We start from the raw sequence: 17,546 nt of genomic DNA on the forward strand, positions 1-17,546 counted from the left end.
ACAGTAAAACAATTGGAAATTTAAGTCCTTATTAATTTAAGTTACACTGTCATGAAGATTTTCTTTGCAATAACTCAGTTTCTGTTAACTCACATGTTTCAAAGCCTGAAGTACTACGGACCTTATCACTTCAATTTTTTTTTTTTTTTTAAAAAAAAGTTCTCTGCCCAGAGACAACATGTCAAGTTCTAGGCAGAAAGATTCTGTAACCAAAATAAGGGACAAAAGGAGGTTTTTGTTACTGGTTTACTGGCTGACTGAAATGAATGAATTAGTTCCTGTTTGAACGCTTGTTTTTAATGCTCCCGGGTGGATTACAGTGTTGTAAGATTGCTTAAATGTTAGGGCAACAGAGGTTTTATATACATGCCTTTTTAACTATTACATAAATCTAAAGGAAATAAAGTTGGAGATGGAATTAAAAGTAGATTCATAATGGAAAATGTGCATTTAGCTATTGTGTCACTACCAAATGACATGTCATTTAATGGCAAATAAATCTGACAGTCAAGAGCACAAACATTTTGTGCTCATTTGATCACACTACCTAATATTCTGCAAGTTTGGATGGAAGACCACTAATGATAATCAGCACATTTAAAGTAATTTCTGTTAGGCTTACATTGAGCTCCAAGAGGATACATATTAATATATACACATTAATATAAAATGCACAATAGCATTTTGCTAAGGCAAAAGAACAATTATACAGAACAATTCTGCCTTCCATGAATACCTCTCACTTTCACCACAGATAATCGAAAGTACATTATACCTTGGAACAGACAGCATCATCAGTACTGTACAGAAGTGGACATATATCTTGTAAATGTGAACTGATGCCATCCACAGCAGCATTATCTCTGATGTAACAGTTAATGAGAGAGGCAATGAGTGCTCCAGTTAACTCTTTGTCTCTAATTACTAAGTCTTTGAAAGTAGTAACCTTCAAATGCTCTTGAAATTCCTATTGGAAGAAAAAAAATCCATTATATTTCCAAAGCTGCAGCATTCTCACATTTCCAAACAGGGCTATTATAATAGAAGCAAATTCAGCTGCTTTCCCAACAAATACATTTCAATGACCAAAATTCACAGAATCAATGCACATTTTTTAATGCATATTAACGATTAAAATAGAAAATACTATATTAAAGAGGATGGCCCAGCAGTTATGGCCCTTGCCTGGGACTCAGAAGAGCAGAGTGCAATTCCCTGCTCTGCCAAGGACTTCCTGTGTGGCCTGAAGTCTGTGTCACTTAAGTCTCTGTGCCTCGGTTCCCCATCTGTAAAACGGGGGGAATAATACTATGTCCCTACCTCAGAGGGCTGTTGTGACAACGAATATGTTAAACATTGTGAGACATTCAGATACTGTAGGACTGGGGCCCATATATCTATCTAAGAGAGATGGATAAATGAATACTGGTGACTCAAAGGACTTTGGACGCAAAGGAAATTATGCATGTTTGCATCCTTGTTTGCTTCTTTGTATAAAGTCTTAAAGATTATCATCCTGTTTTTTTAAAAAATCATAGAAATATCTGGTCATGTGAATCTTTTTGCAAACTAGTGGTATTATCTCTTAAGAGACTGAAAACTGCAAGAATGCAAGAGAAAGGTTTTTTTGTTAGTTTTAAACAGCTAGTTAACTAACTCTTGACAAACACTGGAGAAATGCTTCTTTTTTTAAAACAATCACTTCCAACCTCAAAAGTAGGGGACTGAGAAAACTCCCATGTCCATTTTTTAAACCAACAAATAAAACAAAGATACTTTCCCTCAGCGCGTACACACACACACTTCTGCAAATCATATTTAAAATTATCCTCACTATCACCAGGACAGAATTACTTATGCTCATAAATTAACTGCTAGTGCTAGGTTGGTGCTAATGGTGCAATGTTTTTCATTGCCAAACAAAAGAACTTTGATTAAAACTGTTATTGATGGGCAACTTAGAATACTCCATGTTGTTTATACAAGACAAATGTAGTTACTTTCTTTCCTTTATAAAGGTGACTTCAGTTCTACTTTCTCTGTCACTGAAATCAACTGTGTTTTATATAGGCTTTAGATTCCAAAGGTGTCTCCTGAGTTACTCGCTGCAGCATTTGTTGATACATCTGCCAATTATCTCAATGGTGGCAGCAGCAGAAGTTCCTCCACAAATTTCCTCGAGGACTGAACAGCCTTTCGCATCCCAAAACTGCTGGGACTTGAAGCCTCTGGTACCTGGGCCTTTCTTCCTCTGCTAGACCTTTGCAAGCCAGAAGGCAGGGAGTGAATTTTCTATGCAGGCTCATTTCAGTCCCATTGTCTTCACTCTGCACTTCCCAGACTTTGCTCAAAACAAACTCAATATTAACTTCTAAGCAGAGTTTTAAAAAAGCAAATCCAATATTACTTAATAGCATTTCAAATCGGCTAATTAGTTTGGGGTGTGAGAGCAACACGTTAGATTTTATTTTAACGGAATACTTGCAACACCAAGAAAACTGAACTCTAGAAATCTCTGTACATGCTGTATAGGTTGTGAAGTCCATTTAAATGGATTAGACTAACTGTTTAAAATACATATTTAAGAAGTCCAGACTTGTTAAATGCAATCAACTAAAAAACAGACTGTTGTTCAGTAAAGTTTATACCATACCTTCTGAAGCTCACCTACAACAACATTGAATTGGTGCTCACAGAGAAGTTTCCACAAAGCTAAAGCTTGGCAGGTTTTGTGAACAAGTTGCTGGATCCCTTGAAGTGAGGTCTTTTCCGTTAACTGTGCCTCTGCTGTAACATTGAATAGATCATGGGTAATTTTCTATTCAGGTACTACATGTGGTCTTCTTGAGTTACCATGCCAACTTTTGTTTTACAATGACATTTCCCCATATTTTTAAGGAGTTTTTTCCTCTCTCTTTGCTGTTTGATGTTTCATTTTCATTCCTGTTTGTGTGGATCTTTAAATCTCAACACTTCCCAAAACAGATACTAATTTGTCACTACTCATCTCCAACTACAAACACAACAGAAGACCTTTTTGAAAAATAAACATAGTTCTGTATGTGCATACTGATTTCATATATTGACCAGCCTCAAATAGAAGTCCAGATTAATAATTTATCATAAATTAAAAAAAAAGTGTATTAAATGAACTATACTAAATTATTCTAGAAACAGCAATTATAAACAATTTACTTAGAAATTTCCTTAACTTATGACTGCTATGGTAATGTAAATAAATTATTGATAATAGTAAGGCATTAACTAATAGCATCTTCTATTTAACAGCATCCCTTAAACATGAAATCTAAGTAACAAAAATAAAAAGGAAAAAAAAACCCAATCCATGGATTGGAGTTAAGGGTGTGTTATGATGAAATATGAATATCTTTATATTGGATACAATATGTTGACTATGTAGGCAATGTAATACTTATGATGTCCTTAATTCACTTCTTTGGTTAAGTGCTTGCATGTTGTGAAGATGCAACCACTACTGGTCACTTGGAAACCACAACTATGTTTGGAAAGAAACTTTTTGAGTTTTGGCATGCACACAAAAATGGTCCAGCCACTGATGGACCAATCCTCTATGAACTTATCTAATTCTTTTTTGAACCCAGTTAAGTTTTGGCCTTCACAACATCCCCTGGCAATGAGTTCCACAGGTTGACAGTGAGTTATGTGAAGTATTTCCTTACGTTTGTTTAAACCTACTGCCTATTAATTTCATTGGGTGACCCCTGGTTCTTGTGTTACGTGAAGGGATAAATAACACTTTGTTATTCACTTTCTTCACACTATTTGTGGTTTTATAGACCAGTATCATATCCCCACTTAGTCGTCTCTTTTCTAAGATGAACAGTCTCCGCATATGGAAACCGTTCCATGCCCCTAATAATTTTTGTTGTCCTTCTCTGTACCTTTTCCAATTCTAATATATAATTTTTGAGATGGGCCATCAGAACTACATGCAGTATTCAAGGTGTGGGCATACCAAGGATTTACATAGTAGTATTGTGATATTTTCTTATTGTCTATCCCTTTCCTAATGGTTCCTAACATTGTTAGCTTTTTTGACTGTCACTGCACATTGAGCCAATGTTTTCAGAGTGGTAACAGCTAATTTAGACCCCATAATTTTGTACGTTTAGGTGATATTATGTTTTCCAATGTGCATTACTTTGCATTTTGTCAACATTGAATTTCATCTGCCATTTTGTTGCCCAGTCACCCAGTTTTCTGAGATCCCTTTGGAACTCTTTGTAGTCAGCTTTGGACTTAACTGTCTAGAGAAATTTTATATCATCTTCAAACTGCCACCTCACTGTTTACTCCTTTTTCTGGATTATTTATGAATACGTTGAATAGAACTGGTCCCATTACATATCCTTGGGGTACACTGCTATTTACTTCTCTCCACTGTGAAAACTGACCATTTATTCCTGCCATTTGTTTCCTATCATTTAACCAGTTACTGATCCATGAGAGGACCTACCCTCTTATCTTATGACTCCTTACTTTGCTTAATAGCCTTTGATGTGGGACCTTGTCAAAGGCTTTCTGAAAGTCCAAGTACATTATATTGACTGGATCACGCTTGTCCATGTGCCTGCTTACACCCTCAAAGAATTCTAATAGATGGGTGAGGCATGATTTCCCTTTGCAAAAGCTGTGTTGACTCTTTCTTAACATATTGTGTTTATCTACGTGTCTGATAATTCTGTTTTTTACTATAGTTTCAACCAATTTGCCTGGTTCTGAAGTTAGGCTAACTGGACTGTAATTGCCAGGGTCACTTCTGGAGCCTTTTTTTTTTTTATGAAGACCAGAGTACAGACAACAGTCTAACTTTTATTTTATCCCAGTGCTTCTGAGTGTAAGAAATAGGACTGAGAAAACATATGCAACTACACAAGATTTTGACTTAATTCTTCGTAGAGGAGAAAGCAGCTTAAAAACTTCTTTAATTAGTTTAATTTATTGAAATGTCATGGGAAATGTGACCTGTGGTTTGCTATACCTCTGATAGCTAGATGCTACTGTCCTTAATAATTTGATATTCATTTTACAGACAAAAGTTATGTTTGTGAGTTGTTTAAGGAGTCAGTTTGAATACTAAATCTTACTATATCCAGTTGGAACTCATCCTAAACAGGATAAACATTTGTACTCTGTGATGAGTGATGTCACCCATCAAATTCAAAGCAGAAAGACTAGCAAGTGTTGCTAAGTCTACATTTGAGTTTTTATGTTGGGCACATGCTTCGTCCCCAGAGGAACCATATGGAAATGCCCACACCAATTTCCCCATAGAAATAAATGCAGAAATGTTGGTACTGACAAAATATTATATATATTGTCAGAAATGAAGAGCAAAATGTGAACAGTTGATGTCACCCAGACTACATCGTTCTTTGTACAGTTCTTACTTCTGAGTACAGTTTACTCAGAAAAGCCAGTTCTGCATTTTTATTCAGGCTCTTAACTGGAACAGCAGTGAGAGATTACCATTTGGATGCACCACCTTTTGCTACTCATTGTTCAAGAGTACTTCCCTTACCATGGAACTTCCTCTGGAGCTCTTGTTGCACTTGCTGAGAACTTCCACCATCAGGCCGCATGAACCCTAGTAACCTCTGCTGCAGGTTAGCTGGGGTGCTAAAACTGCAATTCCAAAATAAATTAAGAAGCTATTAGTGCAAACCCTGAACATTTATTTTAAAAAGAAACTAAAAACTACGTTTGAGAGTTTGAGTAGATATGTTTTATTAGAGAGGTAACAAACACTTTAAGCCAAATTGAACAGCATTGTTGTATCTATATGGAATAATTTTCAAAAAAGTAGCACTTCTATGCCTTTTGTAAACCAAACATATTCAATCCTACCTTGGGTTTCCAAGAGCTCCTACTGTTGCAAACTGTGAATTTCTGTCCAGAAATTCCTGTAAACCTTTTAGTTCTTGTAGCACAGATTCTAGCATGTGCGATGGAACACTGCTTTCAATCTGCAAGAGAAGGAGAGAGCTTCTTTAAAATTTCTTTAAAATACTTCTTTCAAATCTCTGAACCTTTTAAATTTTCAGCTGAGAGATATAAAACGGTCACTAAAGAATAAAAACTATCAAGACAATATGACCAAAAGGACAACATATTGAAAGTGCTATGTGGAGTTAATGCAGTATCATTAAGACTATGATTTTGGCATGGAGGTCACGGTGTTCAAAGTAATCATGAATCTGAATGAAGTCTGTAAGGAGGCCATCCCACACTCACTCTGCAGCAACAGCATCTGTCGCATGGTGCTGGGCCTGGCTCCATAGGGCGGGGAGGACCATTATCTCCCTCCCGCTCTTTTTAAATAGGGGCCTCACCACCTTTTAAAACCTCTTTGGAAAGGAGCACACCACAGCCTGGCTAGCTGGCACCAGCTTCCACTCTGCATCGTGCAGCATCCTGGCTGGGTCCTGTTCTGTGTTGTGCCGCATGCTGGCAGTTGGGCCTTTACCTGCCAGAACTGCAGCGGTGGCTCCTCTTGGTGCTGGGGACTGGGTGAGTCTGGGATGGATCCGTCACTTGAGGACCTTGGACTCACCAGCAGGGAGGATAAGAAGTTGGGGTCAGAGGAGGGAAGAAGGTGGTGGAGAAAGAAACTTCAGGATGGTCATGCTGGACTTCTGCAGTCCTTCCAGCACCCATATCTGCCTCCCCACTCGGCCATCGCAATGTGGAGCACATGGTCACCATGCCATTCAGGTCTGGAGCATATGCCCCTCCATAGATGGAAATGAGGGGAGGACATGCCAAACCCGAGTGGCACTTAGATCATGTATGCAAGGCTGCAAAGCCTGGAATAGGGTAAGCTTGCTTTTACTACTTAAAAGCCCTTGTGCACGCTGATGTAGCAAAAACTACATTATTGCTGACCTTTCCGTGACTTTTCTTCCCTCTCCCCACAACTTTGCCATGAAATTTATAAAAATTTCCATGCCAAAATCATAGCCTTAACTATCATGCTCCACCTGAAGACCGCAGTCCAAACCTAGATTTGGCTGAATAAGAAGATGAGGCTGGCATTAATTTAGTACTCAGAAGTTTATCCACTCAGAAATCCACTACACATTTTGCCACATAGACTCAGTAGAAGCTCAAGACTAGAATATCAGAGATTATGCAGATTTTTGTTTATTAGAACATTTGCAGGCATATTATATATAATTTTCCTTGCATTTTTAAAGAGAATATTGGTGCCAGCTGACACCATCGGGAAATGAAATACTCTCTTGTTGCCACAAGTACTCCTTTTCTTTTTGCGGATACAGACTAACACGGCTGCTACTCTAAAACCTTGCAAAGGTCTGTATGGAGATGCAGAGCTCTTCTGTTGACTCACTCTGTCACAAGCTAGGACGCTACACAAAGGTTTAGATCAATTTCTGCTCAGCCATTCTTCTGGGGCTGTCAGCAAAGGAAACAGGATGCACTAAATTACAGTTTGGGTATTCTTTTGAAATAATGTGTATTAGAAGACTAAGACCAATGGATTTCATACAAATCACCAAACATACCAGCTAGTAATTTTTAGGCACCACTAATTTGGTAAAACTTTAAACTAGTAATTTAGACGTGAAAGATTTTACATCCCCTTCCCAGTCCTCCTGTAAAGAGCAATTAAATACAATCAATAAATATTTATTGTTTCTGCGAAAATGCGATGAGTATCACAATGCAGTGTCACTGATAAGAGAGGACATGTAAAAGTGCTAGAGAGAAATAAATAAAGTCTTTAAGGAAGATTTAAAAGACCAAATAATCTCCCACTTACTGCAACAACTTCTCGGTTACCACTCTTGAAAACTTTCTCAACTACTATACTGCCATCCCAAATATTTCTGAAATACAAAAGTATGTTAACACCAAATAAATTAACAAAAATGCCATTGGCCTTGAAAAACTGTTTCTTTTCTAAACCATTTCTTAATACAAATTGCCAATGTTTATGAATTAAAAAACCCTCCCTTCATCCTGAATCCAACCCAAAGAGTCAACCTGTAAAAATCAGGGTCTTTATTCATAAAAAATCATGAGCATAAGCTCTGTACCTTTCAGAATGAGGTAGGCACAAATTACAATTAAAGAAACAAAGCCTCTTTATGTGCTTTAAGAACATTAGGTTTGATTTCCTCAAATTATTTTGCACATAAGCTAATAGTAGTCTCAGAAGATGAGAGAATAGGCAGGCAACTATCATATATACCAGTGGTTCTCAGTTGTGGGTCCGTGGAACTCCGCGGACGAAACCCGGTGCCCTGAGCCCCAGCACTGAAGCCGGGAATGGTGCGGGGCTGAAGCCGGCGTCCCACTAAGTCCCTGAAGCTGGGATCGATGTGAGAAGATGGCCAAGCGCCCCTGCCCCCCCCGTCCCAAGCCAGGAGAAGTGGGGGGCTGAAGCCGGAAGCCCCAGTACCCCCCATCCCACTGAATCTGGGAGCTGTACTGGGAGCCTCTCCCTGCCTGTACATAGCCCCTAGCAAACCCCTGCCACCATCCTGAGCTACCCCCCTGCCTGCACACAGCCTCCAGCTACCCCTACCTGCACCCTGAGCTACTCCCCTGCCCGCATACAGCCCCTAGCAACCCCCTCCCTGCACCCTGAGTGGACTTCAGACTTTCTGAACTGAGTCCCCTCTTGGAGTTATATTTTTTGGTTGCATCCCTCCACAGCCCAGACAGGCTGGGTGGCCTACTGAGGGAGTCAGGGGGTGGAGGTGGCACTCCCTCCCTGGATCCTCCTGTATGGAACTGGCTTGAGCCCCGCCAGTCCTTCCCCCCCCCAACAGAAGTAAAACTATGCCTATGCCCCAGCCTGGAGCCCCCATTTCCCCCCCGCCCCCACCAGGCCCTGGTGTTTTTGTAGCATGTAGAGGGGGGCCTAAGCAACAAAAAGGTTGAAAACCCCTGAGATATGCCATAAAACACATTTTTTTCTTAAAGGCAGTACTTGTAGAGTACCAAAGAGGGTTTTTGTTCTTAAACAGGCCTCCTACTACCACACTGTTAGAGGGCAAGGTACAACTTGCCAAAATCCCCATTTCTGCAGTGCTATTGTCCAGCATACTAGAGATCAATAATACTATTATTTATTACTGGTAAGCACTAACAACTTGCTCAGAATAGGACACGGTTTTTAAAAATCCGTTAACCAAGAAGGCTACAAACTAGGGGCTCAGCCCTGTGAGGTGATGAGCATTCTTGTTTCCTACAGACTTGAATAGGACCTGAAAGCAAACAGCACCTCGCAGGACTGGACCGTAAGAAACGAGTTTGCAGGGGTGTGTGCTTGTAGACGGCCCACTGCAGTATCAGGGCCTAAGTAGATCTCTTGCCCAGCTCACCCACAGAATGCAATACTAGCAGAGCTGTAAAGGGAATGAGATAACAGATACCATATGAACAGGAAGGGAAGGAAACACAAGGAACAGGAAGGGAGAAAGTGGAACAAAAAATTGCTGAGGCATACTCCTTCACCTGCTGCATCTATTATGTGCGATGATATACTTTCTGTGGGATAACCTGGGTGCTATTAGGTCTAAGAGAGGGAAGGCGGCCAACAGATTGGTCATTTTGTACATACGTTACAATGGCTAACTACACACTTGTAGTGAGAAGCTAGCATGTAGCATGTGATTACACTAGTCCACTGGAATTTACCTAGATTAGTCACATATACACACTTCTTAATTATTAAACTATAGTAAATACAGTATCAAAAGCAAATACTAAGCCATTAGTGGACAGAAAGACTATGTTATGAACTGAGTGACAAAACATCTTTTACACAAACAACTCACCCTATAATTCGAGAGAAGTATATGCAGATGCCATTGTGTTTTCCTGAAAACACTATCTCTGGGCCCATCATACCACTCATGGATGCGCCAGCCTGAGACATTGAACTGGCTGCAGCAAACATTGGGGTTGACATACTCGGAGGCTGCAAACCTAGGACAGGGACACATATAGATTAATCCATTTACTTTTGATATAAATAAATCTAGTTGAGAAAACAACAAAAAATGAAAAAATAAAATACCTTGTACTGGTGTTGTCAAAAAGCTTGGATTAGGATAGGGACTGCCAATAGGCATAGGGGAACCTAAGGTGAAAGAAAGCAATATATACATTTATTGCATCAAAAACAACAATAAAAACCCATGATATGAAAAGAATGTTAAGATTGCCAAGTCAAGCACTCAGAAGTTAAGAAACATGAGAAATAAGTCTACCTTATGCAACCTTAGTTTGGCCCCGTGAACATATCCATTACCATAAAGTCTTTAATTACATGATCACTAACTATTTTTGCACAGGACCTTTCCTCATTTGGTGCACAGAATCGTTTATGCTCACTGACTGAGTAGCTATTTAATATTTATTTTTATCCTAATCATTTAGTGTGGCACCATGCCCCATTTACTGCACACCATCCAAACTCGGCACCAAATACATGGGGCTTTCCTAAGGTATTCTCATTGCTAAAAAATGATTGAATTTCTCTTCACAACACTCCTGTGAGGTGAGGTGATATTATCCCCATTTTACACATGGGAACTGAGGCCAGGGATTAAAGACAAAATTGTCAAAAGTGTCAACTACTTTTAGGTGTCCAATTTGCATAGCCTAGGGTCTGACCTTTTCAGGATACATAAGCCTTATATAATACTTTGTATATTCAGATTGCGGCTTTCATTGACTTCAGTTGCAGCTGTGAATTTTCATCATTTCTCCAAACCAGACAAGTGTCTCAAGTTGAGTATCCAGAAAATGAGGAACACGCAATGGCCACCTGGGAAAATTTTGGTTTACGTTCCTTACCCAGTAACACACGGAACATGTCTGCGGCAGGGTAGAATTCAATTCGCCAGGGTGACATTGAACTGTCTCTCCTGCCACCTCCCAACTTCTGCAATAAATGAGGCAGGGTTCCTACAGACAACAAGCTCCTTCACTACACAACCCTGATTCATTCCCAAAGCAGGTTCACCGTGCGCACTGAATGAGGCATGGTACTGCAGAGAAAACAGTAAGTGATCATGTAATTAAAGATTGTGTCATAACATTGATTGTGTCAAAAATCCTAACAATTAACTTATTTTACTTCTCATTTCTTCCATCACCCACATATGGGTAGACCTGCAGTGCCTGTGGAAGTATGAGAATGACACAAGTAAGAAGATATTCTGCAATATAGTGTTGATAAACTGCTTTCTGGCTGCCAAGGTGATTTTTGGCACTATGGCAAGAAGTCTGTATTTCCTTTATATTATGACAGCATCTTTAGAACACCTGGACATATTTTAGAATCACACCAGTGAACTCCTAAATCCAAAATAATTCAAAAGAAAAGTTGGAAAAACCCAACCCTGATAATCACCAGGTTTATTCCTTGAAATTGAGGCAGTGAATGAAAAGAAGGAAAATATTTCATATAAATAAGAAAGGGTAAAGATACAAGAAGCTGTGAAAATGAAACAAATTTCAGATTAAAAAAAAGATCAATGAAACATTTGCTACTCACTAGCAGGAACAGGAGAACCCAAAATTGGTCCTACGTTGCTTGGAGGAGGCAAAGCTGATGGAAATCGCATCTGTGCTTCTCCGCCATACCTAAAATATGCCAGACAAAGACTAACTTCCTTGCATATCACATACTTAGATCATCTGATTTTGAGGCCTTATTTTGTTAAATGTGGTTAAACAAACAGAAAATAATGCAATTTTTCATTTCTTGAGTTAAAAATACTGACCTAAAATTTTCAGAAAAAATTATTTGTGACTGTATGACTGATTTGTGCACTCAAATTTGGAAACTGAATAATTACAAGTTAGATGAACAACAAGTCATTAGCATATTACAGACACAAATTCCACATGCTTTTTTCTGAACAATTAAGACATTTTTATTTGTTGATTTTTTTCTGGAGCGGAGTATGAGTTTTATGCAGAAGTTACAACTTCTAAAAAAACAAAAAGTTTCATATTCACTTCTAATTAAGTATACATGCATGACCAGTTGCATTTAAAATGCATGTTCCATGTTACTTTGTTAAGAGTTTACACTGATTTTAAAACAATACTTATACAGAACTCAAACAGTTCCTGCCCCCTGTAAACATACCAAGAGCTTCCTTTGTGGCTGTAGTGGCATTCGATTTTAAACATAAAATTCAAGGCATAATCTACAAATTAATTGAAACTTACCTGAAAAATGCTCGGGTAGCCCAGGCAGACACTTCTCTATCACAAGCAGCAGCAGAGCAGGCAAGGATAAGGCAAGTGGCACAGGCCTGGTCCTCCTGTAGGAAATCATGATTTCTATCAGAGTGACAACAATTTAGACCATCGTGTTAAAAAGTTTGAAGGAGTTATATTGGCTCCTCACAAAATATTCAAGGCTCTGTTTGCCTCAACAGTGAGGCAATGAGGTCTATGCTACAGTTAGGTCAGCTTAACTACATCAGTCAGGCTGTGAAAAATATCATGCGCTGTGTGATGTAGTTAAGATGAACTAGGAAGAATTCTTCTGTCAACCAAGCTACCATTTCTTGGAGAGGGGGATTTACAACAATGACGGAAGGACCTCTTCCATCACTGTAGTAAGTGCCACTGTAGTGTTTCCAGGGTAGACATAGCCTGAGTCTTGTCAGTTAAACAGAAAGGAATAGTCAGTCACAGTAAGAGATTCTGTTGTGGCAGGTAAAGTGACCCGTGAAAGCTTTCTATGAACGCTCTTGATTCTTGGCAGGTTAAATAAGCTTGCAGTAAATGAAATATATGGAAAAACTGTTTTATAGGTATAGATAAGACGTATTATACTTGTATGGAAATGTGAGTTTATTAAATTAGTGTTACGAAGGATAAACATCTATATGATTTACAATGATTGTATTTGCTATTAAAGGACTAAACATTTAAATAAGCCACTGGAAAAAAAAAAACACGTCTCACCCACTTCTCAAAGAAATAATAGCAGAGGTTATTGTGAGGTTTCATTACTACTATGCTGTGAAGTAGAAATTAAGAAAGAACTACACATGTCAAATAAAATCAAGTTCTGTGAAAAAGTTTCATTCTAGCTTGCTTGGTACCAGTTTTAGTAAAAAAGGAAGGTGGATTCTAAGTATTTGCAGCCACTGAAGCACATACAAAACTTTTCTGAAAAGGACTAGGACTGTGACACTAGTTTTTTCAAGATTAATAATTTTTCTAATAAGAGAATTACATTCCCAATTCTTGTCATAATTCTGTGTTTGTCACTTACATGAAACAGACAGTTTTAAGGAAAAGAATATTACCCTTATGTTTTTAGACCCCATAAAAATGGTTACCTTCTTCCTTATACAGTATCTTGCTTGTTCAACTGACAAAGCAGCATTATCTTGACCTTATAGCTACTCGGATAATTTGATGAGGAAGCCTATATAAGTACCTAGATATGACAAGTAATACAAGAACTAATATTTTTGAAGCCAAAGAATGGCCACATTTACAACACAAACTAATCCAGTATATGACTGTACTCCGAGGGCTTGCCTAATGGAGAGTTAGCGTATAACAAGCTGCGTTGTAAATCCACAGCACTCTAGCCTGCCGCACACTGACTGGCCATGTGAACCCTGTCAAACTGCATCATGGAACCTTTAGTGGATGCTAGCAGGGTTCACATAGCCAGTCAGTGTGCAGCACGCTAGAATGCTGTGAATTTACAACCCAGTTTGTTATACACTAATTCTTTGTATAGACAAGCCCTAAGTCTAATCATAGAGGACTTTTTTCCCCAGGGCAAGTTAAAAGTTCCCACCTGATGCAACTTGAAAAACCTTTCAATCTCCTCTCCATCACCTCCTACATTGCAAACTAGAAGATGTCGCAGTTGATCTACAGGTCTGAGTTTATGAAACATAAGGCTCCCCTAAAGTAAAATAAAGCAATACAAAGTTTGAAATAATGAGATCTGCATGTTTTAATTGGCAAACAACAATTCAATACATTCATCTAACACCCTGAGGGCTTGTCTCACTTCAATGTTAGCTCAAGGTATAGTGAATGTTGCTCCAACCCAACTCCTGTGCACACAAAAATCACTAGCTCAAGTAAAATGGTGTTTTAAACTTGAAATAGCTGGTCCATCGGGGTTACCAGCTGAAGTTCTAGTACTCCTCAAGCTAGTAATGCAGTGAGGCTGCAGCTACTTGCTACAGCTTGAGTTAGCAGAAGTCATCACTCTGCTAATTCAATCACTCTGTGTGGCTCAAGTGTTGTTTTCCAGTGTGGCCGCTCTCATTTGAGGGAAGCTTTTTTGAGTGTAGTAACTTGAGCTAACCAAAGCAGTGAAGACAAGTGCTGAGTTACAATAATCAGGTCCCCAATAATCTGCAGCATTTCTAGACCACTTTCATAGCATGTAGCCGTACATTCTGTGATGGGTCCTGTAGTGTGATCTAACTAGACTCACAAATAGCCTTATGATAACAAAACTACAACAGGACTGCAGCAAGCTGGCAATTAATTTTATTATATTTCCTAATTGCTAAATTATTAGAAGGTTGAATTATTGCTACATTTTCCTTCCTATTGTAGAGAGTCATTAAATTTTACTACTACTTAATCTCAGCTATTTTTAAATGTAAGCCTTTTAAAAAAAAAACAACTACCGAAGTTCTTGCGTCATGGAGTTTTTTTGTGAGGTGGCCAGAAATGGAATTATTTGCTCATAATTCCCCTAACAATAAATCTCTGCTCTTATTTCAAACTTTAGGATTCATACAGTTACCTCAGCAACCTGCATTTGTTCCAATTTTACATATCCACAGGTATATCTACACTTAGAGCTGGGGCTGTGATTCAGAGTTTGAGTAGACATATTTGTGCTAGCTCTCATGAAGATGGCATGCTAAAAGCAGTAGTGTAGCCACAGTAGCACGAGTAGTTGCAGCATGGGCTAGCTGCACCATGTATAACCCACTCAGACCCCATGGGTACGTTCTTGGGATAGCTAGCACATGCTACCGCATCTACACTGCTGTCTTTAGCGTGCTCTGCCCGAGTAGGTCTACTTGAGCTAGCAATCACACCCCCAACTCCGTGTACAAATTCCCTAAGAGTATGTTGAACTATTGGTCACCAGCTGATAATAAACCCATGTAACTCCCCTGAAGTCAACAGAGACATACCAGTTTATGTCAGAAGATAATCTGGCCCTATAACCTTGAGTTGGTTTACAGAATTTACAAATGACTCCTTAACCATTTTTCCACTCCGCTCCCCCACCTCACCTTCACCAAAGGTATTCTCTGCAAACTCCATGCACATGGGTAGCCCTTTTCAGCACTGGGTCAGTCATTAAGCTTTAAGTTTCTGCTTCTCCCTCTCCCAATCTCTAAACAACAGGAAAAAAAAAAATCTATAACACACCTGGGCTGAGAGCAGAACAAATTTCTTTGGTGGCAGCATGTGTTGTTGTACAACAACAGGAGAATCAGTTATTGGAATAAGGTCTTTATTCAGTGGTGTTATAATCTTTGGAACTTTCAACTCATCTATGGCAGAAAGAGCCCATGAATGTCCATCAACATGTGTGGTCATCTGAGTAAGAGATGAACATTGTCAAAAGTTTGAAACAGGATGTACATTTTGCACACCAATGGTGATATCTAAATAACCAGTATTTAACATTACACAGCATAGAAACTGAAGTACTCTTAAGACAACAAGCCCCTAAGAAAATAAGGCATTAAAAACAGATACATGCATATGTACCCCACCAGATTAAAAACTGGCTAAACTACTTCCAGTTATAAACTGCAAGCTCTTTGGGACAGATCATTATTTGTATGTACAATTAGCATAATGAGGCACTATGATGCTACTAATAATACAAACAGTAAAATCAAGCTGCAAATTGTACAAAACTCCAAATGCATAAAAACTGTTTATTTTTAAATAATATCCAAGAGCTGCAAGTGAGACATGAGATTTTTAAAAAACTTCCAGTGACAGACTGGCAACAGTGATATATAATTGAGGCCAAGGCATTTCGTAGGACGGACGTCACTTAAAGGTATCTACCACCTACTTGTTTTCGTCCACACTCCTAGATCCAGTTTCTAACTGTCTAGTCTCCAAGGTGTTCCTTCAGTTTATGGTTGTTTTGTTTTGAAAGGACTCTTCCAATATGTCGGGGATCCCGCCAAGCTGCTCAAGCAGCTCCTACACCCACTCAGATCATCAGTCCTCTCCCAGCTCTCCCCATGTATTTTAGGAATAGATGGAGAAGCCCTTCTGAAGGGCCAAACAGCAAACTGCCTACATAGGAGCTATCTAAGCATTATTTATTTTCTCTTACACAAGCATTGCTGAAAAGAAACAGAAAGAGGAACCAGAAGGGAGGAAACTGATGGGTGAGTCAGGGAATGATGAAAGGAGAAAACTGTAGATCAGGTTTCAACTCTGTATGGCACAACCAGCCCCTTCCTCCAAACACTACCAAACTGCTTCAACCATACTACTCTTGACAGCTCACTTGTCCACTTCTCCAACAACAATCTTCATGCCTTCTTCCAAGCTGTACCCTGTCCATGGAATGCCCTAACTGAACTGATCCATAAGGCAATGATTCTCTCCTCCTTCAAATCTCTCCTACAGACCCACCCTTCACCTGTGACACCTACAAGAAATGAGCCAACCAATGGAATGATTGAGGGAAGTATGGCGGAGCTGATATACTTGTTTAATTAAACAAAAATAATGTAGTATCTCCCCTGCCCTTCAAATGTTTACTCTTAGGGGAATTCTGCGCCACTGCGCATGTGCAGAATTTATGTCTCCCACAGATTTCTTTGCTTCCCCGTAGAAGTAAATGTTGCTCCTCTTAGATTATAAACGCTATGTGGCAGGACTACGTCTTGCTGTGTTTATGGACAGTGCCTTGCACATTGCAGGCACCACCAAAACAAAAACAGTAGAAAATTTCCAACAATTTATAATGGTCAAGGTGTTTCTTACAATCCTACTTTGCATCAAACTGGGTTCTTCAGCTGGAGACTATTAAAGTGGCAGCTCCAACTGAAAGACACCAGCTCCATTCACAAAACAGAGATACCTAGTGTGAGACAGGTATGACAAAAAAACTACACTTAACAGTTACATAGTTCGATAAATATTTACCAAATAACTAGTCACAGGAGTTTTTGTGTAAGTTACCTTTTCTATATAGGAACTTAAAAAGTGATTCATGGAGCCTATGATATTCAAATAATATTCTCCATGCCGCCTCAAAAAATTGATATTACTTTACAATATTGAAGAGGTTACTACCTGTGTTTCCATCATTGGTTTTTGAAAAGGGAAAGAATCATGATTGATACACCACAAGATATCATTATCCTCATTTTCGGAAGCAGCCATCAGCAGGACACCTAACAAAAGAGTAAAATTAAGACTCTGTAGCGGAAGCGAAAACTTACATCAGGCCCACTGTTGCTAAA

General features: G+C 39.0%; 1 protein-coding gene across 1 annotated transcript in view; it reads right to left on the reverse strand.

Annotated features, from left to right (window-relative positions):
• Nucleotides 1–17,546, reverse strand: part of NUP155 (nucleoporin 155) — a 47,726-nt gene that overhangs the window by 16,320 nt on the left and 13,860 nt on the right. Inside the window, exons 12-23 of the mRNA XM_073343798.2 lie at nt 17,377–17,477; nt 15,475–15,645; nt 13,862–13,972; nt 12,262–12,356; nt 11,579–11,667; nt 10,094–10,156; nt 9,852–10,002; nt 7,826–7,892; nt 5,890–6,008; nt 5,564–5,667; nt 2,654–2,787; nt 776–967 (exon numbers count right to left, since the gene is read on the reverse strand). Of these exons, the coding sequence (XP_073199899.1) occupies nt 776–967; nt 2,654–2,787; nt 5,564–5,667; nt 5,890–6,008; nt 7,826–7,892; nt 9,852–10,002; nt 10,094–10,156; nt 11,579–11,667; nt 12,262–12,356; nt 13,862–13,972; nt 15,475–15,645; nt 17,377–17,477 (1,397 nt within the window). The remainder of the gene's footprint in view (nt 1–775; nt 968–2,653; nt 2,788–5,563; nt 5,668–5,889; nt 6,009–7,825; nt 7,893–9,851; nt 10,003–10,093; nt 10,157–11,578; nt 11,668–12,261; nt 12,357–13,861; nt 13,973–15,474; nt 15,646–17,376; nt 17,478–17,546) is intronic.

This window comes from Lepidochelys kempii, chromosome 5 (genome assembly GCF_965140285.1).
Source record: "Lepidochelys kempii isolate rLepKem1 chromosome 5, rLepKem1.hap1, whole genome shotgun sequence".
Classification (NCBI taxonomy): domain Eukaryota; kingdom Metazoa; phylum Chordata; order Testudines; family Cheloniidae; genus Lepidochelys; species Lepidochelys kempii.